The sequence below is a fragment of the Lissotriton helveticus genome, chromosome 8, assembly GCF_964261635.1.
Source record: "Lissotriton helveticus chromosome 8, aLisHel1.1, whole genome shotgun sequence".
Classification (NCBI taxonomy): Eukaryota; Metazoa; Chordata; class Amphibia; order Caudata; family Salamandridae; genus Lissotriton; species Lissotriton helveticus.
This window is the reverse complement of record NC_136069.1, coordinates 52759034-52776115: the sequence shown is the minus strand read 5'-3', so window position 1 is coordinate 52776115 and position 17082 is coordinate 52759034. Positions and strand designations below refer to the sequence as shown.

Here is a 17082-nt window from a genome sequence, read left to right as displayed (position 1 = left end):
CTCTTTTCCAATAGCAGGACAACGAGAATACGAAGCAATGTGGTTGGGATTACCACATCTAAAGCAGTAATAATTCTTAGAATTGGACTGAGTTTTGTTATTAGTATTAGGCTTGTTATTGGAAAATGAGCTAGAGGATGAAACAGCAACAGCATTAACATTGCCCTCGTCAACAGTAGAGGATGATTTGCTAACAGCACAGGCTCTAGAGGAGGCTTTACTTTCTAGAGTTTTCATCCAACGCTCAGATTGTTCAAGAGCTTTGGAGGTACTGATAGTCACTTCTAAACTGGGATCACCTAGGATCCAAAGTTGTTCCTGAACCTTTTTGCTTCTTACGTGCACAATGATTTGGTCCCTAAGCATTTCGTCGGTCATTAAACCAAAGTTGCAATGTAGGGACAAAGCTCGAAGTGCAGTGAGAAAATCATCAAAACTCTCATTTTCTTCTTGAGCCCTAGTATAGAATTTATACCTGTTTAATGCCACACTAGTATTCGGTTTAAATCTATTTTCAATGCGCAATAAGGCTTCATCATAAACATTGTGATCCCCTCCTGAGCGCATAGTAGGAAGAGTTCTGAATACATTTTGATCCTCTGAACCCAAGCAGTGGAGGAAAATATTCTTCTTCCTCTCAGCAGACATACGCTCGCCATCGATAGCCTTTAGATAAGTAATAAACTCTTCTTTCCATCGTGACCACGGAATAGATGGTTCACCTTTAGTCTGTAGAAACTTGCTAGGAGGATCAAATTGCATGGTAAAATAGTATGGTTACACTAACTAAATGTAGTAACTATGTATTATAGAATAATATAAATAAGCCTTAAAATTAACACAAATAGCAATAGTTTTCCACAGAAAATTGTAAAATGCCAAAAATGAGAAAGTTTAAATGAAGTTGATGTCCCAAAAACGTGAAAAGTTGCTAAAAGTTAAGTAGAGTAAAAGTTTCACAGTCTAGTAAAATTTTGAATATACGAGTCTTTCCTGAAGGTAGATCAAATACGAATACAATGCCAAAGTACCAACCAGTTTGTAGAGAAGTTGTTCATAGAGTGCGTTATCCGGTAGAGAGGAGAACAGGATAGCTGTCGTATAGTTCAGAAACAAGGACAGCAGAAGCGTGTCAGGTATAAACGCTCCCAGCTGAACGCTCCTAGCTTCCGCTAGCGCTGACTTCCTTTTGCACTTCACTGCGGACAGCAAGACAGGCGTCATGTAGGGCCGACGCTACGAGGCTCTGAACGCTGCTTTGTGACGTAGTGCAAGACGAAAATAAGGTGCATCAGCGTTAGAAACAAGTTGACGCGTTGAACGCGCTGCGTTGGCTGAAAGAATGCTGGTCGGTAGTTATGGCAACCAGAAGCGCGTGACGTCGTTGACGAAATGGTGGCTATGGTAACGGTATTGGCAGATCTCGGCAATTTAGAAGAAATGTAGAAAATTCATAAAATCCGAAGAGTACATACCAGGAAGCTGGCGATCGGACGCTCAAGTAGAAAACTTTTTAAACAGCAGTCCGAATATGTAGAAAACGAAGAGGTAGACCGGTTCGTTTTTTTTGAAGAGAAATACTTCGCACCTGTGCCTTGTAATGCTGCAGAAGTGTTCCTCAGGTTCTCCAATCGTCGCCAATTTGTAAAGTATGAATCAAGGCGTTGAAATCCAATAAAAGGGTTTATTAGGTGAAGGGAAAAGGCACAGAGCATCCAGTAAGGAGGAGAGCAGGATCAAACTGCCAAACAGAGAATCTGGAACATAGAACCAGGGAGGCTCACGCAGGAGCCAGGTTCTAGTTCCAACAAGGAAATAAATAAATAATAAGGAACATCACAGAAGGGAAATAATAGAATGCAACAGGCCTTATTACACATATGAAAACAGACTGATATCAGAGGAAATCCTGATATTAATAACCTGAAAATCAACAACTTCAGCCAAAATCTTACAAGGTAAACTTTTAACCAACAACACACTGACAAGTCGGAAGTGAAGATCCGAGTGACAAAGTCTACTGAGCAGACATGCTGGAAACAGTGGGTGGCATGTCGGGTGCCATGAGGTGCCCTCTGCCGTGGAGTAGGACTGGATAGATCAAAAATTGAATGCAACTGGAGTGGAAACTCAAACAGACGGGCAAGCCCCAAACATTGCACGTTATGGAAAATCAATAATAGAGTAGCTGCTCCCAAACTAGGCCGCGCTCGCTACTCACCAGTCCTTCCTGTCCTTGTTCACCATGCTGACGCGAACCTGCTCCCCTCCACGTCCCATCCGCTCAGAGGACGCATCCTTGCACACGAGTGTGAAGGCCGAGATCTGTGCCTCACGCGCGTTGTGGAAATCTGGGAACGGAGAGAGGGGATAGTTTTACTTCAGTGGTTAAAGCCATGCAAAGAATCATGTGTTTCTTCAAGGGGGGAGGTGGGACACAGAGATCCACCATTTAAAAAAAAGCAGCAGCAGCAAGATTGTGATGTTATTGTGCGGTGGCCCTTAGAGGGTGACATTATTATTAGTCTTTTATTCTGTGCTGCATACATTTAAAAGCTCTTTTTGCAATATTTTGGGCATGTTGGTGACTTGTAAAATCTGTAAAATGTAACTCTGCACTGGACTGCTCAACTTTGCTGTATAGTAGAATGGAGAAGACAGGAGCGGTGCTTCATCGATCAGCTTATTGCTGGGACACTCCCATGAATGGGGAGAAAACATCCCTTATGGGGTTCAAATTCATCACCTGCTACTAGGGTTACATTTGAGGTTTGAGACCAGTGTCTACATGACTGGACCTTTCCACATATCTATCACCATTTACACCGCTTTACGGCAACCCTGGCTTTACTGCAGCATTGGATCAAAAAATGTACTGGAATAGGAGACGCATCGGAGACTTATCTGACATGGGCTGCCGAGGGCAGTAGGAGAGATTTTGGCTTACTAGAGTCTTTAAAGATTTCATTATCACCGAATATGGCATTGGGCCATGGAACCAGCTGCTAAACCAGGGGCTAGTCGCCCTGCCAATCCCCACAACATTTGAAAAGCTGATTTTATTAAAAGAAAATTATAAAAACTGATCTCTGAAATTTACATTTTCTCACTAACTTAGCAGCAGTTGTCAAATTTCCCATGGTGGAAACTCTAATAAGCAGATTTAGGATAACAAATCATTGAGGAAGCATGGGGGAATATATTTAGGGGGGGCACATTCTTCAGCAAAGCATGCCGCTGTGAAAAACACAATGGTTGCATTGTATTGGTGTCGTGCCCAGGTTAACTTGCATGACGGTGACCATGGACATCTAACAAATGTTAGCATCGGAGCAGGGATACAGACACTTTTGTTTCCCTTTTATGCACTGCCCAAAACTTCATAAGTACTACTTGAAAGTCTTTGAAAGAGTTAGTAAAATGACTGACACTGCTGTCCCAAGATTACTAGCAAATATGATGTAGGGCTGACCGCACAATCAGACTTACCTTGTACAACGAGGGAGGCAGACACACACGTGTGACACTGGGCACAGACAGACAAGTAATCACTGCAAAGCTGAGCTCTGGATTGTAAGAAATAGCTGTATTGATTCATGGAATCTCTTAGGCATGATAAAGATATCAATGAAAATTGCCAAAACTGATAATGTTTATGAGACTGTCTATCTTAGACCAGAGTTCGGACAATGGGAATTCCAACATGGCCACCAATCACAGGACTGTTACGGCCAAGGCACGCACTAGTCGTGTTGAACAACTAGTGCGGTGCCTGCTGTTTTTACAGGAGTGTGATCAGCGGCAATGTTGGAATTCCCACTTAAAGAGCTCAGGTCTACATTACAGACTGATTGGGCTCTGTTCTCAGTATAAAACAGAGAACACACTTGCCCACACTTACACTCTTATGCATTATCCCACTAGAATATTCATAAATATACCACAGTGCCTGTGATATAGCAGCAACAGGGAGGAAGAGTAGCACGAGAGTCCTTTAACAATGTCACAGACAAAAATCAAGAAATGTCGTAGCCTCTTAGGTTCATCTGTTATTGTTGGGTATTTATGAAAAGGAAAATTTGATATAACTTGCTCTTGACTTAAGGTTGACAGGTTTTTCACCGGCCACTGGATGCAGGCAAGCGTATGTGTTAGCGTGAAATAATAATGAAAGATAGATTTGATTTAAAAAATACTTCAGGCGGTTTCAAAGATTATGGCAATCTAGTTGAGACAACCATTTATAAAACAACCTCCAGTACATTTATAACTAAGGTACTCTGCCACTATGTGTGTAGGTCAGATATAAAGTCTAAAAAAGTTTATGACAAGGACTTCTAAGAAAAGGCATTGGAAAAAATAATGGAGTCGTTCTACCGGTCACCATTTTTAAACATGCCATACCTTCTCCTTCTAGGGTGCACTTGCTAGGATCCACTGTTTTGGTAACAATTGCGCCAAACATTTCATATCCACCACACTGGCGGGCCTTCTCGGTAGGGGAGAATCGGATGCCACTGTCCACGCAAGGGTGGACGCTGTAATCTGCTTTATTCAATTTCCTGAGACGGCGGACCACCACCCCCTTTGTCATCAGGATCTCTATGTCAGAGCCAGCAGTCAGCAGACGCTCAGTGAAGTCCACCCCAGTCCTCATGTCTGCCAGCAGCTGCCCTAGTTGTGCCCGCTGCAGCTGGAGAGCATGCTCCCTCTGCAACCTCAGCTCCTCCAAGCGTGCCAGCAGCCTCCCACGGTGCTCCTCCACTGCCCGAACATAACCATCAGCAAACTTGTGGATTTCTGCCTTCACGCACTCAAGGCGGTCGGCCACTGATTTCCCGGCCCCCTCGATCTCATGCAAAGCCCCTTCCAGGGCCCCCACATGGGGCTGTGTGCACTTGAGCAGTTCCCGCATGTAGTCACCATGTTTGTGGATTATACTGCCAGTGAAGTCGTAGGCGTGCTCGCGGTGATCGCCCACCACACAGTCCCGACACACTGGGCGGTCACAGGTCTCGCAAAAGAGGCGCAGTTCCTCCGCAGGGTGGGACGCACACTGGACGGGCTTCCCCATGCGACTGAAAGACTTGAGGTCCTTCAGGCCCACCACAGCATGGGAGGCAGTTTTCTTCTGTCGCCTAGAAGACAAAATGATCATGTTAGGTCAATTTCAGAATGTAACATTGTAGGTAAAAGTTCAACACAACCAGGAACTTCTCTAATTCTGAATCTACATAAAGACATGGAATGGACAATTCTTTATCATCACTTATGGGTGTAGCAAAAACCTTAGACTACTGTAAAGTGAGTTGCACACCTTCTGAAACTATTTATGACTAACGTGTGGGATGAATGTGCAGACCTGAGCAGGGCAAGGCTGACTCTGCCCATTCCTTTCCAAACAAGTACTTTAATACAGATAATATTTTATTTCCGCAAGAGATAATTCAGTTGTGGAATGTGCTATATAAAAAAGAAGGAATGGAGGAAGAAAAGAAGGCTCAAGCTGGCCTGGGATTTGTAACGTGTCTGCCAATCCAGTGTTTCTATGCATCAGCTGTCCCTTAAGCTTCCAGGTACAAATGGAAGCATATTGTGGAAAAATAGTCAAAATCCACATCTCACTGTTAGGAAAGGTACTAGTGTAAAATTGTTCACAGTAAGGAAGGAAGGATGAATGCAAACAAATTATTAAACTAAAATAGCATTGCCAAGCCCATCTCACTGATTGGGTTTTGTTGGTGCTGTTCTTAGTGAGCCCCAACTACCCAAACAAACTGATCTTCAGCTACTTCTTGAAGCAAGGCGAAAATTAAGGTGTCTGTACCAATAAGAAACAACGTCCGGTGATGAGACGTGAACTTGGGGGCTTTTAACTTAATTTTGATCAAAGTTCCCCGGTCGGGATGTGTGAGGCGATTCCAGAAGACTAGTGCTTTGGGTGTAGATCAGAGGTCTTCAAACTTTTTGATGCCGAGACCCCCCTGTCAAGACTTTTTAGGTGTAAGGACCCCCTCTGACAAATTTCTCCAACCGGGTACAACCATCCTCGACAACCATAAACGGATTGGTATCAGAGGCTTACTATACAGTTCAAACAAAAAGTCTCCAAAAAGAGCTACCCAAAAATTCACAATGATACTTTTTCACAAATAAAACATATTTTGGCAAAACTTATTTGGATTTTAACACCTTTCTGAACTAAAGTGATTAGTGTGCTTATTTTTCTCCAGAGAGACGGTCAATCTGTGTTTGCGCCTTATAACTACCCAAATATCGCAATAAGTCACAGTTCGTTGACTCATTTTTGTTGTGTTTAGGACACTGGGCCAGTGCTTAATTTGTAATAAACATAAGAGTAGTGGCCCACATGTTTTCTTAGCAGCCCATAACTAGTGCTATACTGAATGCTGTGCTTACTGATCACCAAGGATCCTAGTCTTGATTGCACCTGTTTTTTTTACCGCCACCCTTCTTTCCGTGTCTCTTTAACTCACTTTTGTTGGATGTTTTTCACGCTTATTTTCTCCATTTGTCACCGCTTTCTATTGTCCTCCCCTTTCTTTGGGTTAGAACCTGATGAAAAACAGTCCCCAAATATTAATGCATGTGACCACCATAGGCCATCAGTGTCTGATTGGGATCATAATTAGGCCAGGGCACTCTCCAACAAAGTGGCCACATTCCAGAATTGTTCATTTTTTTGTACTTGGCCACTGGCAGAACAAGCATTTGCAATGCAATAGGTCGTGCAATTGAGAGATTTTGACCTATTGGCATTGTAAATGACAATGCCATTCATTTATGTGTTTACAAAACACCTGCAATATTAAAAAGCATTGTTATTTACAATGCCAATAGGTCAAAATTTCTCAATTGTGCGACCTATTGCATTGCAAATGCTTGTTTTCTTGCTCCTTACTGGCCTTCAACACCTCCTCTGGGATTAAGCACTTTGAATTAGAAGCACACACTTCACAACTAATCACAAAACTTCTAGTGATTGTATCAATGAAAGTCAGTACCGGCTCCCAATCATTCTTTGCAGCTGCAAATTGGCCTTTACATTTTTTAATTAACTGGTAGCACATATTGCCGTTCCATTCAGACAAGCAGGCATCCTGGAAGGAAACCTTGTTTAGCTGTCTGATCAGCTCCGGTTTCACAAGTGAACACTCCCAGAATGGCATTACAGCTTTTAAAGCTTTTAATTTCATAATGAACTGTCCGGGGACGTTTTTTTTTCTTGCTCCAAGAGTCCCGGCAGAAGTGAGGCCCAGGAAAGCGCGGCCCCCTTCCCATGACTCCACGGCCCCCACGGGGGTCGCGCCCCACAGATTGAAGACCTCTGGTGTAGATGATTAAATGGGCTACCCAGTGATTGATGACAAAATAGATTTTCTAATCCAACCAGACATCATCAAATACAGGGATATTTAGGAACCCTCATTGTTGGTGACTACTGGTGATGCAGGATTGGCTAAGAGCATGCTTGTTTCCTCTTGGTGAGCCCCTTTAACGGATTTGAATGACGAAAGATTGCTGCACCTAAAATCCTGCCACATGAGGACTGCCCAGAGGACTCTTCAACAGATGCATAACCCATCGAACTAACTTGGCCACACATAGGTCAGTCCATAGAACCACTGGGGATGTCACATGGATGTATCAACAGGGACCTGCCATTCTGCAGCAGTAAAGATGGGAATATTGGGGGTTCTACATGGTGTTTTGGGTTAATTGCATTTTGTTTTTTTCAATGTGACCTCTAACGCTCATCATCATTTTACCTTTTAATTCAAATATGTGTATTAGTATATGCATAACAAATACAATGTTGAGACACACATAGAGCAAATAAAAGGTAAACTGAAGTAAGGTAACACTACCAAAAGATTAGTCCATCACCTTAAAAGGCTAATCCAAAATAACTTGAACATTATTATTTTAACTTGAACTTAGGAGAAGAAGGTTGTTGAAGGTGGAGGGTAAGAGACAGTGGACAGGTCATGCTCCCTTTAGCCCCCCTCCTCGTGCTTTGAAAGGTGGTTGTGCCACCTCGTGGCCCAGTTACTCAGCATTACCTTGAGCCATGTGAGTGAAAACTGCATTATTTGCCTCTGGCTGCTTCTTCCTCTCCTACATACAGCCTGTTAGGCACTCCTCTGGGGCACAAATTCACTTTTTAGCTGGCCAGCTTCCATGCCACTCTCAAATTAGCAAGGAGTGTCCATATTTCTTTTTGCTCTTTATCTTGATGTTTCATTATTTTTGAGTGCCCTTTCAATACCTATGATGTTCCATCACAAATTAGGAGTCAACTTTACTACTGGTAGCAGTTTTAAGCTCATGAAACATTACACTGATTCTCAACTCTTAGCAATCCTGGCGCTTTCTACCCATTCACGCTCATATGGAAAGAGGCTCTCAGGTCTACCACACCCATTGTGCATCCATCCGACTCTGCCTGCACAGTGGGAGACGTACGACAAGTGGAGGTGCAGGGCACCTGAGACTGGAAATTCTCAGACCTTACTAGCCAGGTCACTTCCAGCACCCAGCCAACAATCCAGCCAACCCGTAACACGCAGGGGCCAACCATGAACCCGGAACCAGATTGTTGCAGTTCTATATTGAGCTTTGTGGTAGGAACATCTCCAGGGCCCAGCTAGCATTCCCTTTGAATAAGAATATATGTTTGATATGTGATTGCAGGTCCTCCTCAACAATACGACCCACTCACAGGGAGAGATCCTCAATTCGACCCAGTACATGGAAGAGCATTGCCCATGGCTGCGGACCAAACAAAGAAGATGGTAAAGCCTATGATGGCACCAGCAGTGATGACAAAAGATTGCTTACTGCCCCCCGGGCAACACCCCTCCATCAGAAAGGCTGAACCATAGAAACAATGAGCTAGAATTATAGGTTTCGCCACCAACCATCCAGGAGGAGAACATGGAGGGAGAAGACAGATGCATGGTGCAACTAGCCAGGACTATAGGTTTCACCACCAACCACCCAGGAGGAAAGCATGCAGGCAGAAGACAGATGCATGGTCCAACTAGCCAGGTACAGGTTTTACCACCAACCACCCAGGAGGAGAACATGGCGGAAAAAGACTGATGCATGGTCCAACTAGCCAGGATTATAAATTTCACCCACAAACCACCCAGGAGGAGAACATGGAGGAAGAAGACAGATGCATGGCCCAACCAGCCAGGGTTATAGGTTTCACCACCAACCACCCAGGAGGAGAACATGGAGGAAGAAGACAGATGCATGGCCCAACCAGCCAGGGATATAGGTTTCACCACCAACCACCCAGGAGGAGAACATGGAGGGAGGAGAACATGGAGGAAGAAGACAGATGCATGGCCCAACCAGCCAGGGATATAGGTTTCACCACCAACCACCCAGGAGGAGAACATGGAGGGAGGAGAACATGGAGGAAGAAGACAGATGCATGGCCCAACCAGCCAGGGATATAGGTTTCACCACCAACCACCCAGGAGGAGAACATGGAGGGAGGAGAACATGGAGGAAGAAGACAGATGCATGGTCCCCATCAACAACCCAGGAGAAGAAAATGGAGGAAGAAGACATGTTCAAACTAGCCAGGATTATTGGTTTCACCATCAACCACCCAGGAGGAGAACATGCAGAAAGAAGACAGATGTTCAACCCAGAGGTTTTGAAACAACAAAGTTATTTTCAACTGGGTGTCAGTAGTGCCAGGTTATGTGCAGGTCTGGTGAAGAAACCTACAGGAACCTGGAGATTGCACTAGACATCTAATGGAGGTGATGGCGGTATCAAGCCTAGATACTAATGCCAAAACGTTAACTAATCTGTTTATGACCTAAACAAAGGGCAGTGACAACTCATGGGAAACTTGCGAGGCAAGGTTGCTGCATCGAGCACGTCCAATAACAAAGATCCTTGACTTGGCAGAGTATGCTAGTGAAGTGAAGCATGGCTAGACTGCACCATAGATCTATGCAGGGTGTCCTAGAGAGTAATCTGCATGAGGGGCAACACCACAATTGAAAGCACTACCATGCAGTGCACTTCTATCTTACTCGTTGACCAAAAGTTAACAGTGGAAGAGGGTTAAAGGAAGATCTATACATGGAAAAGCCTGGATATGGGAAACGTCTTTATGGGAAAGTATTTCAGTTTCATGTATTTCAAAGTGTGAATGCTGTAAGGGCAGATCACCCCAGCCAGGCACAGAGGCAAGGCTCCAAAAGAGTCCAGGTCAGTCAGAAAGAGGCTTGAAATCGGTGAGACCAACAGAGAGTGAACACTTTCTTTTTCTCCAAAGAGGAGACATTGTGTGGGGTATAGATTGGCAGGAGGCATCTGGAGATCTCTTCTATTGCATGTGAACCTTAAACTTTCTCCCCCTATAAGTTGAGTCCATAGGCACAGGAAGTTTGCAGATAACTGATGAAAAGAATGACAATTCAGGGGTTCAGGTTGGAGTTTTATGGAACTCATCACTAATATTTGGTTCCCTCAGAAAATATCACCTGGTTTCAAAGAGATAGGAGTAATAGAAAAACTTTACAAATATCACATAGTTTATCAGTGATCTTTTTGTTATACGAAAAAGATAAATGAGTGAAATTAGTTAAACGTAAGTGAATTTAACTAACAGATGTTGTATAGGCACTTTGAATCTGAAAGGATACACCTCCTCCGAGATATGCTGTTGGTAGGGGACTGAAAGACTTGTCCCAAACTCTAGGAAGAGCATCTGATGGCACTGATCTTACGACTACAAAGAGTTTTTTTTTCTTAAAGTTCACATGGAGGATCGTGTTAAGAAACGCTCAGCCCTCACGTTTAAACTGTTGCCAACATGATTGGCTTCTAAAGGCTGCCGATGCACGATGTGTTTGGACGATCAGCTAAGACATAATTTTCATGGGTCAAAAGGAGCACATACTGCGGGAACACTGGCTCCCCACCAAGAACCTATGTATTATTGTTCGTAAATAAATGGGGAAAGTTGGACGCAACTGTCAAAGTAGCGGTGAACTATGTACAAGAGTCCCTCAGCCTCCTCTTCATCATGGCTTTGGTAATAAAAAGGAAACCGGCTACATGTCATACACAGCCCAGACAAGGAACTGGCAACGAAGCTGGCTCGCTTGGCATTATTGATCAACTGAATTTAGGGACTTTGCGTTACGAGGCCCAGCAAGATCATGGACATTTTAAAGGGTTAAACCATTGTAAGCAACTATCAGAAGGTAGCTAATTCCTGGGCAGATGAAAACAACAAAATACATCAGGGAATGTAGACTCCACAGTCTGGCTGGGGTTTGGAGGGGGTTTGGATCTCACTTGGGCAGGTACAGTGCTAGATCAAAATATCTGGGGGGTGCAGGTTCCATTCCATCAAGGAGGGGGTCTGTCGAAGAGCCAGGTTTTGAGGTTTCTTGCGAAGATGGGGAGCGATGTTGTCTGTCTGAGGTGGAGCTGAAGGGCGTTCCATGTTTTGGCCGCGAGGAAGGAGAAGGAGCGGCCTCCCGATCTGGTCTTTCTGGTGCGGGGGACCACAGCGTAGGAAAGCTGGGCTGATCGTAGGGTCCTTTGGGGTGCGTGGAATTTGAGTCGGCTGTTCAGGTATGCTGGTCCGGTGCCGTGGAGGGCCTTGTGTGCGTGGGTGAGCATCTTAAAGGTGATTCTCGCCTTGACGGGGAGCCAGTGGAGTGTGCGCAGGTGCTGGGAGATGTGGCAGTGTTTTGGCAGGTTGAGGACCAGTCTTGCGGCGGCGTTCTGGATGTTCTGTAGCTTGCGGATGAGGTTTTTGTTTATTCCGGCGTAGAGTGCGTTGCCGTAGTCGAGTAGGGAACGATAGGCCTTTAGGTCCACCCTAATGGTGGTACACTGTTTTCAGTGTGATGAGCCAATTAGGGAGCACCCCTTTGTATGTAGAGTGCTTTGGTTGGGTAACCTTTCAAGGGTTTAAGCTTTCTCTTCTCTGACGTGTAATGATGGTCTTCACATCTTCACAACTCACTAAAGTGTTTTCACTCAAGGATCTGATAACAGTGTGTTTAGCAGTCTACAAGGAGGATTTACCATTGCAGGCCTGCAAGTGAAAATATTTTTGTAGACAGACTAACTCATAATGTAGCCAAAAGAAATAAGTCCAACAAGCATGTAACAGACTATTCCCAGGCCACCCACAATTCAGTGCAGTGAGCAGTCTGCAGAGGTGACCAGAGAGTTCGGTCAGAACATATCTACAGTTGCTGATCACATGCATCCCAGCAAAATGGGTAAAATGGACAATGCAACAAAGAAGGCATTTTAGTAATTGCTTCCAAAGCTTCCTTGCAAGGAGCTTGCTTGGAAGAAATTCAGAGGGCTGCAGATTAGTCCAGAGAATCAATGTTTAAAAAATAACACTTTAAAGACACTGGGGATACAGCATAGTTGGTGGTGAATAAGCTCTGGAACAGAATACTCTTCATGCTCGGGCTTGACACAGAATGAGGTGAGAATTATCTGACCAAAGGGATGAAACACAATTAGAATTGTTTATGTAAATAAATGTGTCCAAGATGCTTACATATGTAATTGGTTAAACAAACTGTCTGCTGGTCCAAATAAAAAAACAGGCAGTGGAAACAGCCACATTCTAAGAAGTCAGTAGCAGATAAGCATCACTTTTTAAGCACAGGTCTCTAACTCCCTTCCCAGACTCAGGGCTGCCACCCAGTTCTTGGAGTCAGAATATAGGCTGGTGGGGATTAGGATCTGTCTGGGCTTCCTCTCTCTGTCCTGCTGCTTCTGTAATCCCTCGTGTGGGACCGACACAGCTCCCTTCTACTAGTGCTGCTGTCTAAGCCACCTTCTATTGACGTGGGTTGGGCTGTGGTGCTTTGCCCACCACTCTAAGTCTCCTGCTGACTGTGATCTCTAGGTAGGGTCACAGTTTACATGGCTCCTGTTACCTGGGATGTATGAAGTGTGGTAGGGAACAGTTCTCACCTCTCTTAGTCTCCTGCTGACTGATCTCTAGGTAGGGTCACAGTTTACATGGCTCCTATTAACTGGGATGCATAAAGTGTGGTAGGGAGCAGTTCTCACCTGTGTGCCTGGCAGCAGAATTCACACAGGTTGGCTCTGCAGATGTTGCACCTCTTCTCTGCACTGGGCTCATTGCACAGGTCGCACACCAGTCCCACGCCGTCCCGCTGCAGGCTCTCCAGCAGGACCTCATTGGCCGCCAGGTGATCAGTAACTAGTGCCCTTGCACCTCCAGGTGGCAACTCAACTTCACCATCGCACACCGGACACAAGACGCTCAGCTGGGGCTTGTCCCGCGGACTAGAGGCCGGGTCCGTCCCACCACGGAACGCTAGGGGGGACAGGGGCTCCAGCTGCTGGATGCAGGCCAGGCAGAAGGTGTGAAGGCAGGGCAGGATCCTGGGGTCTGTATAGGGCTCCGCACACAGGGGGCATCTGGTCCTGCTGGAACGGGCCCCTGCTGCGAACTTCCCGGTGCCAACATTCAGTCTCTTCATATCTGCAGACATCATTCAGAAGTGGGTCAACCAGCAGTAATCAGATCTCAGGGAGAGGAAAGGAAAAGAAATGCTTCACTAGAAAAAAAGAAAAAAACAATAAGAACAAGGATTGACAAACCCAAGATATCTGTCTGATTGCATGTGAACACAACGCACAACACACATACAGACACGCACACAAACAGAACACAAATACAGGTACCAAGAGGTGATGCACATAAATGTGCACATGCATGAAAACCATGAACTAGTATTGATTTGCCACTGGTGGTAACAGAGGTAACAAACATCAACAGGCAAGTCAACTGTGGCCCCAATGGCAGTATTTGCAATAGTAAAACTCACTGTGTGGTATACATTTTATCAACATCAGCCTCCAGTACTTCCTTTAATCCCGGTCACTCTACCGTGCGGAGGGAGGGGTTGGGAGCGAGGAGGCAACAGATGGCCAGATATAGTCAACCAAAAAATAAACAATTGGTGATGTCCGCTGGGAGGGAACCAAAGACACACAAAGGAGGGACATATGGACAGTATTAACCAACAAGAGTAAAGGAATTTAGAAACGCAGGCCAACTAACCAACCAAAAGTGCTAGGCACGTTGAATGCCCATATCCTCAATACAGCATGTCTCGAAGAGATGGCACAAGCGCTGGCTAGGCGAGACCTAAAAATGTCCACAATACTGTCTGTCGATGTCATTCCTATTTTGGCGGATGCTACGTACAGCCGTTAGCTAACCACATTATTCATAAAGCCAATAGGAAACGCCAGGTAGTTTCCAGTGAGAAGATGCTCTTTTATGATTCTTGTTGGTCCAGCACAGCACCTACCTGAACCTATTTTGTTACTTTTTTTAATCCTTGAGTTATCTTACAGCCAATAAACAACTTAGCCGGTACAGTACACGTTGAAAACAGCATTGCATATACATTGTGCACCATTACATGATCCATCTGAATGAACATATGACACAACCCACATGTAAGTAGTTGTAAAGAAGAACAAAGAACGTGGGTGATCACCCAACTTGCTGCACCCCAACTAATTCTGGACTTCCTGAAGCATAGGTGATTTCTAAGGCCAGAAAAAATATGAATAATTTCATCCCCACTCTGATGAACTCAACTGGTTCCCTGTGATAGCTTGTTCCACAGCCAAGACGAGCTGCATCATTCTCCAACCATCCCTTGTGCGCATCACACTGGCATGTGAGACTGACAAGCTCACCACCTCCGGTGACCGTCAGCATACCTGCAGCCAAGACACCATCACAGTGAAGGCGAAGAAGTGTACAAAAGAAAAATCTAGGCCCAGGCCTTCCTTATCTAGGGTTCTTGGATCTGGAAGGACATCCCTGTATGTGTTTTTTGTCCATCTACAAGATATTTATATGTCGTTCATTTAGGTTCTTTTTCAAGCGCAGGAATACAACAATCTTGGAGGTCAATGAATCCCTCTCACCATTTACAAATTAAGAGCATTACTCCGTCTTAGAGGGGAAGGATCTTGTCTATTCAATAACGCCCATCTATGTATTCAGGATACTACTGATCTCTTCAGTTCTACAACCTTTTTAGCTTTTTGCCCATTTCTATACACAGTTTTTATCTCAATGCTTGACAACTCCTGGGCATATTTTGCCGTCTTTTTCAAGCTTTGTCCAGTCTTCAATGACAAATAGTGCAATATTCTAGCTTTCAGCTTTAAAATATTGTTTGTTGTAATCTAACTTGCTTTTTGTCCTTGCTTTTTGAGTGATCTGCCCGTTGTCCTGGTCTGCTTGATATTACCTATTACTTCTTTCTTCTTGAGTCTATCCCTAGCGCCGGGAAACCAGCTGCGGGTAGCTATTGCGCGTTACAAGTTAAATAAATAAAATAAATAAACTAGGCACATGTGATTGCAGGTTTTTATACAGTGGTACCTAGTGGCTTTCCTGAAGAAAGGCGCTTTTTCCCAAAACGCGCATAGATGAATTTGGAAGACACTTGGCAACTAGCCACAATAAGAATTTACTGTTGCTACCAAGATTGTAGCAATATTGATTAATATATACTTTAGACATTCTTTGCATTGTAAATATTGTATTTTCGATTTAGTTAGTTCTCAGTGTGTGTGTGTGTGTTGTTTTTTTGTTGTTGATGCGAATAAAGAATGAATGAAATGTCATTGATGACATTCAAAAGGATATGTTTGTAGCATTCAATTGCTTTTTACACTTAACACATTGATACATTAATATAAAAACAAATGAAAGAATATTATTGTTGAATAGATTTTCTTCTTTTTCTTACACAGTCTTTGTGCCTTGTTTATTCATTGTTATTATATAGTTAGTACACACTGTTAGAAAATATGTAAGAGCAGTCCTAGGTGTTCCTATATTGAAATATTTTCCCTGCATACTATGCTACAGGGGAGGGTCCCTTCTCTTTACATCACGTTACACCTACGCTCTACTTCAGAAGTAACTGTTACAAATAAGCCTGTGCTACTCCTAGAAAAACAGAAACCTATTTGATTGTTGTAGAAGGACACGCCTAACAATCAAAGAGGCTCAACCGAGACAGAATCAAATTAAACAAGCATTTACAATGCAATGGTTTCGCCTTTGGAAAAGTTAGAGCTATTGGCATTGCTCATGACATTTCTTTTTTTTTGTTTACTTATAAATAAATGGCATTGTTATTTACATTGCCAACAGCTCTCTCAGCCCACACAGCTCGCTCAGCTCTCACAGCCCACAGATCCCACACAGCCCACACAGCTCTCACAGCCCACACAGCTCTCACAGCCCACGCAGCTCTCACAGCCCACACAGCTCTCACAGCCCACACAGCTCTCACAGCCCACACAGCCCACACAGCCCACACAGCTCTCACAGCCCACACAGCTCTCACAGCCCACACAGCTCTCACAGTCCACACAGCTCTCACAGTCCACACAGCTCTCACAGTCCACACAGCTCTCACAGTCCACACAGCTCTCACAGCCCACACAGCTCTCACAGCCCACAATGCAGCAATCACATAACACTACACATGCCTTCACAACACACCAATTAAAGAAAACTCACAATCTAAGACGGTTTGTATTGTTCACAAGTCATTCCATGGAAACAACACTGGATATTTAACTTAAGTCTCCATCAACCACAAACCAACAAGGCACCAATGATTAACAATTAAAAGAAGGTTGTTGTCCTGGGCAAATCCAGTGGGTAAAGCTCATTCCTGTGCCAGAAACCAATACCTGAATGGTTTGGGGGACTGAATAAAGGGTCACAGTCGTGCCTGATTTAGCAGGAACAAGTTCCATACCCTATGTCAACGAGCTGTGCCAGGTGAAGTAGATTTCTGACCAGATGTTTGCTTTCCCTAGGGAATCCAGTGGGGTGAATTAGGACAGACAGCTAGCCAGTGATGCCTCTGTGGGTTTGAGGTCGAGATCTACAGGATTGCTTCTCTCACTGAGCACCCCTACCCGCGGGATGTGGAAGGGGAGAGTTCACCTCACTCATTTGTTTCT

The 17082-nt window shown here is 44.4% G+C and overlaps 1 protein-coding gene across 2 annotated transcripts in view; it reads right to left on the bottom strand.

Annotated features, from left to right (window-relative positions):
- Nucleotides 1–17082, bottom strand: part of TRIM45 (tripartite motif containing 45) — a 74379-nt gene that overhangs the window by 23744 nt on the left and 33553 nt on the right. Inside the window, exons 2-4 of one of the 2 annotated variants that reach the window (XM_078656602.1) lie at nucleotides 13111–13625; nucleotides 4405–5138; nucleotides 2222–2351 (exon numbers count right to left, since the gene is read on the bottom strand). In XM_078656602.1, coding sequence (XP_078512728.1) covers nucleotides 2222–2351; nucleotides 4405–5138; nucleotides 13111–13562 — 1316 coding nt within the window. In that variant the 5' untranslated portion in view covers nucleotides 13563–13625. Of the gene's footprint in view, nucleotides 1–2221; nucleotides 2352–4404; nucleotides 5139–13110; nucleotides 13687–17082 lie in introns of those variants that run through there. The other variant, XM_078656603.1, reaches the window with a different exon arrangement.